This window comes from Rhyacophila brunnea, unplaced genomic scaffold, assembly GCF_057557595.1.
Source record: "Rhyacophila brunnea isolate RB1 unplaced genomic scaffold, BYU_Rbru_1.0 scaffold_17, whole genome shotgun sequence".
Classification (NCBI taxonomy): Eukaryota; Metazoa; Arthropoda; class Insecta; order Trichoptera; family Rhyacophilidae; genus Rhyacophila; species Rhyacophila brunnea.
In genome coordinates, this window is record NW_028232827.1 from 17155540 (window position 1) to 17166679 (window position 11140).

Below are 11140 nucleotides of genomic sequence, written 5' to 3' on the forward strand. Positions count from 1 at the left end.
TTTTACCGATTTCACGAACAGGAACGGCGCTCTGGTGCGTTCCGGTTCATTTCGAGCCCTGGCACTAGTCATGGATATAAATATACAAGAACAGACGTTAAAATATTAACTAAATTAAAATAAATAAAGTAAACAATAATTGTAAGTAAAAAGTGAAGTTCAAGAAAAACGTTAAGTTGGCAACGCTATTTCCGAATCTCGGGATGTGTTCAAAAAATCAACAATACAATATATTGTTATTACCAAATTGGTAATATTATAAATTATAATAAAAACAAAACAATGCAGTTATATGCGCCTAACAGTCAACAATATAATAATAATTGTATTGATTGATTTTATTATTCTGACAAATCATGGCCTATGGTGCACTCTGTGAAAAATTAATTAAAGGTTTGATATTAAACCTCTGCTAGTTGCAATAATTATTCTGAAGAGGGTTACCAAATAATTATTATTCAATACAATTTAAATAGCAACATTTATGTAATATTTGTCTGGAACAGTATTGACAATGGTTCTTTATTAAAAAAAATTGTTTCCGAAAAACACTTAACAAGTAAGATGTACTATAACTATATATCAAATATGCCAATAATAGGTACTATAATTTTGAAGAATTCGTTACATATACTGTAGTTTTTTAGAAAAATACTATATTTTTCATATTAGATGGCAGCACAGAAAATATATTTTCAGCTTTAGTCTATGAAACAAACCAAAGCTCGAGCTGTCAATAAATAACTTTCGTGTCACCGCTAAACCATTATTTATTATTTATTCGAAATTAGATTATTTTTAATTGCCAATTTTCTTTCATAAGTAATCAATGGCGCTTGAGACTGTTCCTAGAGATCTGAGAGGGCTACGAGCGTGTCTAGTCTGCTCCTTGATTAAGGTATTTGAATTAACCTCAAAGTTAGTTTTTAATATTTGTAGACATTGAGAGTAATCTTCATTCTTATGTGAAGATGGGATCTAGCGAGATAGGTACAATTATGAAATTTATGCATTCTGGAGTAATTTTCATTGTACCCTATGAAAAAATGGGGCAAGTCCGTTTGGCGGTCCATATCTCAAGAATAGAAGCTACGGGTAGCCAAAACACACATTGGGTTATAACCAAGCCCTCCGCAATAGCCGATTTTAGTGAGTCATGTTTTAGCAAGTGCATAGCCAACACGCCACGAAAACGGCAGTCAGTCGATAAACTGACATTGTGGCGACAACATCTACACGAAAATCGGAAAATATGCCGTCTTGTTCTATAAAACGATGTCAAAACACATCTAACCAAAAAAGGAACATGGGATTTCTTTCCACTTATAAGTACTTCATAAACAGTGATTATTCTATATTATTCTGTAATCTGAAATCATTTCCTTGCTTAGCTTAAATTTCGTTGCATACACGCCAGAATTCTGCAAGTGTGGGTAAAAATGTTGCCAGATTTGTGATTTTTGATTTCATCTGTTTTAAAATAATATTGCACATTTTACGATATTATACACATATTTTAATATTTCGTATTCAAGCTTATCTGTTGTATGAATAAATCAGCTACGGCTGCTGGTGTATAAAATATAGCGGTAGTTTTTAAATATCATTTATCACTTATTTATCGGATTCGTATCACCATAAGTAAGTACCACACTATATTTCGAAACGTCAGAGTTTGTTGAAAAACTTGTATACAAAACGACAATTTAAAAAAAAAATTAATCCAAAACCAAGGGCTATAATTTCTTATTCCTTGAATGTCTATGAATTTTCATTTTATATTAAAATTCATGTTTAATTGTCAGAATTATTTTCCTAGCAAATTCCAGTACATATTTTATTCGCATTTAAACTAAATATGTCTCATTTTTAGTGTTAGCTACTCATAACGTGTTCTCCAGCATTTATCGAACGCGACACTTGCCTCTTTAAAATGCGCCATCTCCGATGTACCTACTATATGATTGTAAATTTACGTAAATTTGAATTATTGATTTTGTTTTATGTGTCTGATTTGACTAGGTTATTTTTTTAGATTTACTAGATTTGTGTAAACGTCTTTGTTCTTTCCGAATAGTATGTGGCGCATGGAGATAACCAAAAGACTCCAGACCATTGGACTTCATAGTTCTTAACTGTTTACGGTGGCTTCGTCAACGAGCTCTGTCAGCTTGGCTTAATAAAATTCGATACATGCTTATGTGGCAAATAGCAGGGTGCCAATCACATCCTATGGTAGTGTTCCCATTCATCGGTTGAAAGGGAATGCTCCCAGCACAATTTTGAAGGACGCTTCTCATTCGTTACGCCATGGTATATGCCTGAAAGGGTGTTGAGACGTGGCGGGTGGTGGAGGGGAAAGCATGTATCCATAGATCTGTAATTCTTTTTTTTTCTAATATAATCATTACCTAATGTTTCGATATTTAAAATTCAGAATAAACCGATTTTTATCATAATGGGTCTATTTTTAAAATCTTTATAAATTGTGGTATTTTTGTGTTTACTTATGCGTCAATTACATTGAGCTACTTTACGAGCTGCTTGTTGCCGAATTTACAATCTGCCTGTAAAGTCGCTTAGTGTCGAACAAGCAGATTGTAAACAATCTACCGAGAAAAGTTGAAAGCCGGTCAACTTTACACGCTACACGCCGGCGTGTGGACCTACTGCGTCTGCGCAGTAGCAACCCCCCGGTAAAAAAATGAACTACGTTCTGTCAAAATAGTCGCTGGCTTGTGGCTTCTCAGCGAATGGAAAGTTTTGTGTGTCATCACAATCGCAGTAGCTGAATCGCCCGCTATTAAATTTGTCAACAAACAGCTCGTAAAGTAGCTCAATGTAATTGACGCTTTATATTTTTCTTTACTTATACTTCTAAGTAGGTAGGTACCTGCTACATAATTTATATAGCAAATATGTTTGAATCATTAATTGAATGTATTATTTGATTAATAATAAATAAAATTTTATGAAAACATTATTTCTCCGAACACCTTTAGGAATGTAATAAATATTAATCGTATTTTTGAGATTGTGTGTTACCTAAATATATTTCTTATTACCAAAATTCACTCTGCTAATATTTATTAATATAATATAAAACAAATCGCTTGTAAAATCATTCGAAATCTGGCAACACTACGCCAAGCAAATGTTCACGCACACTGTCATGTATTTCCGAAAAACCCTTGAAAGGGGCGTGAAGGACGCGTGGTGGGGGCGACCCAAGCGCGAGAAAAATTTCGTCATCTGTTCTATAATCTAAGGTTATAACGCAATACGGTACTGTTCGGTTATACGGAATACAGCGGAAAACACATTTTGAAAATACCCGATATAATGGATTATTTGTTAGTTTGGGTTAGGTTAACCTAACAAATAATCCAGTTTATCGGCTATTTTCAAAATGTGTTTTCTGCTGTATTCCGTATAACCGAACAGTACCCGCAATACTGTACGATAGTGCCGACTATGATATCGTCATCAGTCAGCTGTATATTAATTGGCATTGCCATCTACTTCTAAAGACTTTAACTATTTCGTTAATCCGGCGGGTCTAGATGTAGGTCTGTCTACCTTCAGATTTTTTGCTGCATCTTGGGTACCAATGGAGGACGTACACACAGATTAAGATATATCTGTGTAAAATGTAACTTGCACGCTTATAGGTGATGATATTTTGATAATCGGAAGGCCATTTTGTTTGATGTACGAAATCAGGCTTGTAATTCTGTTGGATTTATTATTTTTTAGAATATCGTTGAGTTTAGATTCAAAATATAAAATTTTCTATTTTAATGTAGAATACGTTTTTCGGTAGGACTTACGCGGTGTCATGGTGTTTATCCACATTTATTTTACAAACGCGAAACAAATTTTTTTGGTGCACTCGCCAGGGTTTTATACCGTAATCATATAAACATTAAGAAAGAAAGTTTGCCGTGTTATTTGCGACCAGAAACAGCCAGAAGCAATGATACTTTTATACATAACTCACTGTCATTAATATTATCAGGGTTTCGGTGGCCTCCTTTTTCAGGCGCACGAAGTATCCTTTATAGTATCTCTTCTCATCTTAGAGGATTGACTGCAATGAGCCCAATACGTCACAGAAAGTAGGAGAGAAAACACATGACAATTAAACCTCATTTCTTCAATTTATTTTGCAGACATTTGACCAGTTTGAAAATGACGGCTGTGATAATTGCGATGAATTTCTGCGTATGAAAACAAATAAAGACAATGTCTACGACTGCACTAGTAATAATTTTGATGGGTAAGAATCTATTAAGTAAATAATATTCTTCGTATAATTTAATACCAGAATTTGTAAACATAACATTTTCATTAACTTTTTTCTTTTATTCAACGAATAATTCACAAGATTTAAGAATGTATTCCATTCATGTTTGTATAATATTGATGTTTCTTACTTTTTTCAAAAAAGATTTTTTCTGTTGGCTATATTTTCTCATGAGTGTTTTCAGAATTTTGTATGTTCAATAAAATTTTCATGTGTAAAGTACCACGTCACCATTGTATGAGTGCAATTCCCGTCATTACCGCATTTTGTGGAACTAAATATGCACCATGCCTTTGTCTACAAAGATTATCAAATGATTTACTAGCACAATCATTGCAGGGTGAGCATTGTTGGGAGTACTTATGGAGTCGTAAAGTATCTCAGCCGAGACTGAAATCTCAAAGCCTTTTGTCAATATTAAATCCAAAACAGTTTACCGATTGTTCGAAGAGGACTAGTTAGAATATGCAACTTATGGATGGCTAATGTTTTACCCGAATATAATATGATTTGACATTGTAGCCTCACATCATTGCTTTTGGTCATGTCATCAGTCACTTTGACCATCAGTTGGCAATATTTTATTCAAGGCTTCTGGCAAAAACCGATCCTTGATTGTTTCCAACCATTTGATCGGCGTTTGGACTTTCAGGAACAGAATCAAACTAGTGTGAATATATATTTAGAGTTCAACAATGCACGCATCAAATTTGAACACACCACACCATCCACAATACAAGCCTGCTATGATACATGATATTATCTACTTCTTAAAAAACAGACGTGACTGGAGACTGGTGTGGTATTATTCATGTTATTTCCGAGTTCACAGTTTTTATGAAAAATTTATTGTGTACTTATTGTAATGTTTATTTTTGTTTTACAGCATGATTGCAGTCATGTCTCCTGAAGATAGTTGGGTGTGTAAATGGCAAAGAATTAGTAAGTTATGCTTTAATAATACATGTTATGTCTTGTTATTAAATTTTAATTGAATTCAGTAAAATCAATATAAACGCCCACGGTGGCCGCGCGGCTTAAGCGTTGGACTATCACGCCGTGGGTCTCAGGTTCGAATCCTGGGTCTGGCAAGTACACATATTGTTTTTCAATTTGTGTGTGAGTCAGGGTATGGACCTAATAGGTTGAGCAAATGTCAAAAAATTGTCCAAGTCCTAAAAAATATTGAAGTGCCTATTCAATAATTAAAGCGCTTCATTACATTTTTGAGGCATCTATTTTCAACAACAGGGCAAATATGTACATAATATATACTGTGTGTAATTTCACACAATATGTTATGATCTATAACTTCAAAAATGGATTTTGCTGAAACAGCTAATAGTTTTGATAGCCCATAGTGTATTGGGGGTCCTTAATTTTTGACCCCCACATTATCACAAAATCTTTTATAACTATCAAAATTACATCACAATTTTGAAATGATTTCACTAAAAGTTCTCACAGAATATTTTATTCTCAGAAAAGAGTTTATATTTTGTTGGTTTTGTAATGTCATATTTTCTACACTATGCTATGCTACAATCCCCTACGTCACAAATCATCACATTATATCAGACCCTCCTCCTCATAGGGTTTGACCTCATATTGGAAAACACCTTAGGAAAAGATATTATCTTTTATATCTGTACCTGGGAGTCAAACTACCTTAGGTCCAAAAATAACAATTTTAAGATTTTCAGCGTTATTGTTTTGAGAATCTCTAGTTTCTGTTGTGTATAGATTCTGAGAGTGTGAATTGGGCTTGACAGATATGATAACGTAGATGTGTACTAAACTCATTTATGCCAAATTTTACTTCAGAATTATTATTCAGTTTGGGAAAATGTACAAACAATATCGATATCAATTTTAAAATTAATGTTATATGTATATGGTTATTTTCAGATCGATTTTGTAAAGGAGTGTACGCCGTTTCTGTTTCCGGGCGATTACCAGCCGGTGTAATTAGAGAAATGAAAAGCAGAGGAATAGTTTACAGGCCAAGAGATACTAGTCAAAGATAAATAATTTACTGCAGATTTTCAAGTGAAATACTTTTTAAAGTTTCCTACATTGTATTAGGATAATTTGGAAGCGGTCAATACATTAAAAAAATTGTCTTGAAAAATTTTTTCAAATGCTTTCACAGTAACTGTCATGAGGTTTTCTTATTGATTTCCTGGGTATACCGGGTGTGACCGCCAACCCAATGTATCTTCACATAAATATTACTTACAACTTTGTTGTTTTTGTATACATCAAAAAAATGTCTATCATGTTGCAATCAACATCACATGATTTTAAATTTAGATTACATTGACTTTTTTTAAAAAAATTTTTTGCTCGACTGAAAAGTTAGTACATAGTTACTTGTGAGGTTTCGCCTTTAAATAGTTGATAATATAACAATAAGATTTACTATTCTCATACTTTCTCATATCGGGCATGAACCTTCATACAATATTAGGTGTGTCCATATAATATGACGTGATGTCTCATGTGTAAGAAAGACATTGAATATTTGTGATTGTTTTACCACTTAAAAAAAAATGGTTTAACACAATCACTGCTGTCATTGTAATTACCACATTTAAATAACACGTTAATTATATCTAATGGCCAAGTACTCCAAAAGCGCCAGTCGGAGTGTTAGCACTAAATGTGTCATGTTGACTTTTGAAAGATAAAACAATGAATTCATAATACAACCACAATTTGAAATCATAATTAATAATATGTGTGTTATTATTAAGATGTGACATGGGTGAGGAGACATTTTTTCGGTTCATCAGACTGCAAGAGCAAATAAAATGATGAACTGTGAATACAAAAAAGGAAATATCACAAAAATCACTTTTTTGACTTTCAACAGTCGATAACACCGATTGGTAAGATTGGTATTTTTTTTCATAAGGCATAACAAATAATGACTAAAATTAAATATTTCCATATTGTTAAACATAATTTATTTCATTTTCAAATAAAGGAATGAAAATATATACCTGTTGTGTTTTAAATTAATATACCTAATATTATAACATCAGGCCATTTACTTATGCATATAAACTTAAAATAAATTATAAACATAATCACAATGTACATTGGTTTGTCATACTTGGCTAATATCAACACATTTTTCTACATCTACTTTGATCTCGTGGGCATGCTTGAGTTCTTTTGAATGTGCGGTATCTTTTTGAAACCGCTCTGCCCAGATTATCCTGACGATTGTCAGAGGATTAGATAAACAAAGCACCCTCGGGAAATGTCAACTCGGTTTATCAGCTTTTGGAGGGATTTTGCATTCTTCATCTGTTCCCAGGATATCTTTCTCCACTTCTCGGAACTCAATGTTCTGGTCTTTTATGGCTCCCTGTAAATATAAAATAAGAAACATCAATGTATATAATGGTAATGATTATAATGGCCCGAACACATTACCAGAGATAGAGATAAAAACGTTGAGACAGAGGCTACCACGTGACATGATGATAATGTGTTCGGATCATTATGGTAAGTATTTAAAATTATTTAGAATATGTACCTACTATTTTCAAACAATGTAGTGACCAAGTTTCAGTGACGAAGGGTGGAGAGCTGACATAAATAGTGCACACTAAACTTTTTAGTGAATATGCCGCAGATGCCCGCATGAGTTTTTATAACTTTCTTTTTAGACCTAACATAACCTAACCTACCCCAACCTAATATAATCTCAGTGTGTGATAATGATGCATTGAAATGTATGAATATTTCAAATTTTAACTTAACAATTATTGGATCGAAAAACATCTGCGCCGATAGAAAATGGTATTTAATATAATTGACTACATGGAATAAACTGTTTTCGTAAAAAAATAAAAAGATAAAAGCTCATGCGGCCATCTGCGGCATAATTACTTTTTCAGTCATACCTACATATTTATTTTCATTGAAATAAGAATACAAATTGCAGATTGGAGGGGGTTAGTTACTTTTACTATTCAACGAAACCCTCCGTAAACTATTTGAATGGAAATATTGAAAAAAAATATTTGAGGCACGTGAAATAGTCGATTAATTATTGTCAATTTTATAGCAATTAATCGATGAACCCACAACTAATAAAGCTAGTGTTCTGTAAACAATATTGTTAGTATTCATGTCAGTATAATCACTGTACTACACTGAGCTCATGGCCCCCACACCCTTAAGCGGGCCTCCAGGCCCCCAAACCTATAGCTAAGGTTAAGGTAATGTAATGTTCTACAATAGGAACTCCAGGCTTCGTGTAAAATAAAGGGTGTTCGTGTATATTTAAATAAATTCACTTGAATTGTTAACACTCGGTATCATTTATTATGAAGCATTGTTCGCAATTCCCTTTTATGATAGCTAAGTAACATGCGATCCTTCGTCATATCGGATAAAATATTCATTTTTATTAATCAGGGAACATACTAAAAATAATTATAAAATAAAAGGTACAAGTCGGTTATGGGGAAGCCAGCGGCAACCACATTTTGAAAATAACTGATATACTGGATTATTTGTTAGGTTAATTTAGTTTAGGTTAGGTTTTGAATTCATGAATTTCGCCAAAATCGGCTATGACAATTAACGCGGTTCCCGCCTGGCTTCTCCAAAATGTGTTTGCCGCTGGCTTCCCCATAACTGACTTGCACCAAATAAAATTCTACTTGTGACAAAGCGCCGCTTAGCCTACTATTAAAGCGAATTTGTGGTGTGTTTAATTCGCTTAAGTGGTCGACCCGCCACGCCGGGGCCCTCCTAAGCCCGGGCCCCCAGGCTAGAGCCCTGTCAGCCCCCCCTTGCGGGGACCATGACTGAGCTACTAGGCAGAATTAAATGAGCGTAATAGACTACAGCTGCTTATGTATTAGCAAGACAAAAAAAATGGTAAACTGTATATTTAATAACAAGATTAATTCACAGTAGTTTGTGAACATTGAAGTATATTAGGTATGAAAACAGATGTTTGCAATCTCAAAAAAATGAGCGACTTGGCTTTTAACGATTACTGACCTTAACACACTGTTGATAGACACGAAATATTCCTGAACACACGGCATCGTCTGTGCTTCCTTTCAAAAATTTGTCTGAAAACCAACTATTGAAGCAGTCATCGTATTGTTTTTTCAAATCGGTACAATGATCGCCTATACTGTTCATTGTGACCTTTTGCAATGTTGACGATGCGAGGTCTGTTTAATTTTAAGCTTGACTGCAATTGTTATTTTTATCAATTCGACTGAAGGTTTCACGAAAGAATTTCGTCCGACTTACGTCCACTTACGTCAGAATGTCAGATTCTGAATTTGACGTTTACGTTTTTTGATAAAGCATGTTTTATTGATCGGTATGGTCATATGAAAATAATGTTTTATCCATAGACTAAAATGCAGACATCACAAAAATTTTATATTCAAAATAATAACTATAAAGTAATTTTATTAAAAAAAGATGGATAATAATCTACGTCAGATACCTCAAACATAATGCTAATAATACGATATGATAATAATCAAAAACATAGGTACCCAACCAGTGACGTCTCTAGGTAAAGTGCTGGCCCCTTCATTGTTGTTGTGTAATCTCAAATCCAACTTTTATGACGTAATGTTTGTGTAAATTCTTTTCGGTACTGTTCGGTTATACCGGAGGCAGCGGAAAACGCATTTTGAAAATAGCCGATAAACTGGATTATTTGTTAGGTTAACCTAACCAAACCTAACCTAACCTAACCCAACCTAACCGAACCTAAACTAACCCAAACTAACAAATAATCCAGTTTATCGACTATTTTCAAAATGCGTTTTCCGCTGCCTCCGGTATAACCGAACAGTACCTTCTTTTCTTACTACATTTTATTATTTTAATGGATAATTTGCAATGAAAATATGATCTACATAATATCCATTAAAATTAAAAGTAACCAGTAGTCATCAGCGCAGCAGGCAAAATTTTTCGTCTAAACAGAATCTATTGTAAAAGATTATTCAATCTTATTTAGCTATCTTTATCTTTATGAAGCTCGATTTAATATAAATAAAAAGGATTTCAAGTTATATATATTTATAAAGAAAACTTAATAAACTAAATTTTAATAATCAATGTGACCATAAAATAATATGTAATAATAAGATGGAATTCTGGTGGGAAATCACATTTTATAACATTTTTTTTTAAATCTTTGACCCAAAATAAAAAAATCTTTTTCTTTTTAATGTTTTCAGGTAGGTAGATATTTTATTAATAATAAATACCTACAGCTTAAATGTCTCGAATTGGAAGTATCATATTTTTCCGTTAGGTGTGTCTGGTATGTGCAGAACAAAACATAATTTGTCATAAAAATTCAACATGCGTCCATTTTATGTTATGTTTATTGTTTTATTAGTGATAATAAAAATATATTCATTGAAATGTTTTCTTTTTCAAGTAAATGGGTAACGTTTTTCAGTTATCTTTACACGATTTAAGAATTAATTCCCCCGTCGCCATCACAAAACAAATTGACGTGTTCGCAGCACGACTTTCGCTCTCTGATTGCCAGCGAGTCCGAAATTTCGTCGCACCTATAGTTGAAAATTATTTGCCGTTTCACTGAAGTATGTTCTTAAGATACGAAGACCTCGTATCGAAAAATGTTAAAATGTTCAGGAGGATGAAAAAACAGTTTTACTTAAAATTTTCTTTAAGAACATGATCAAAGTTGTTTTAGAAGATGATTAATAATTAATCAAGTGGGGCATTTTGTACAGTTTGGATTTGGTTTGTGGTTTATAGATTTGGCAGTATTTAACAAAGTTTTTGTTATTCCAATGTAAG

The 11140-nt window shown here is 33.2% G+C and overlaps 2 protein-coding genes across 2 annotated transcripts; one reads left to right on the plus strand and one right to left on the minus strand.

Annotated features, from left to right (window-relative positions):
* Positions 1-703: 703 nt before the first annotated feature.
* Positions 704-7300, plus strand: spt4 (Transcription elongation factor subunit spt4). The gene is made up of 4 exons (XM_085944543.1): positions 704-898; positions 4173-4279; positions 5193-5248; positions 6215-7300. Exons 1-4 carry the CDS (start codon positions 830-832, stop codon positions 6331-6333), a joined length of 351 nt encoding a protein of 116 aa, XP_085800669.1. The 5' UTR covers positions 704-829; the 3' UTR covers positions 6334-7300.
* Positions 7263-9653, minus strand: LOC147073781 (TP53-regulated inhibitor of apoptosis 1-like). The gene is made up of 2 exons (XM_085944544.1): positions 9335-9653; positions 7263-7682 (listed from the first exon to the last, which is right to left on the minus strand). The coding sequence occupies exons 1-2, from the start codon at positions 9479-9481 to the stop codon at positions 7578-7580; spliced, it is 252 nt and encodes an 83-aa protein (XP_085800670.1). The 5' UTR covers positions 9482-9653; the 3' UTR covers positions 7263-7577.
* Between the last annotated feature and the right edge of the window lie 1487 nt (positions 9654-11140).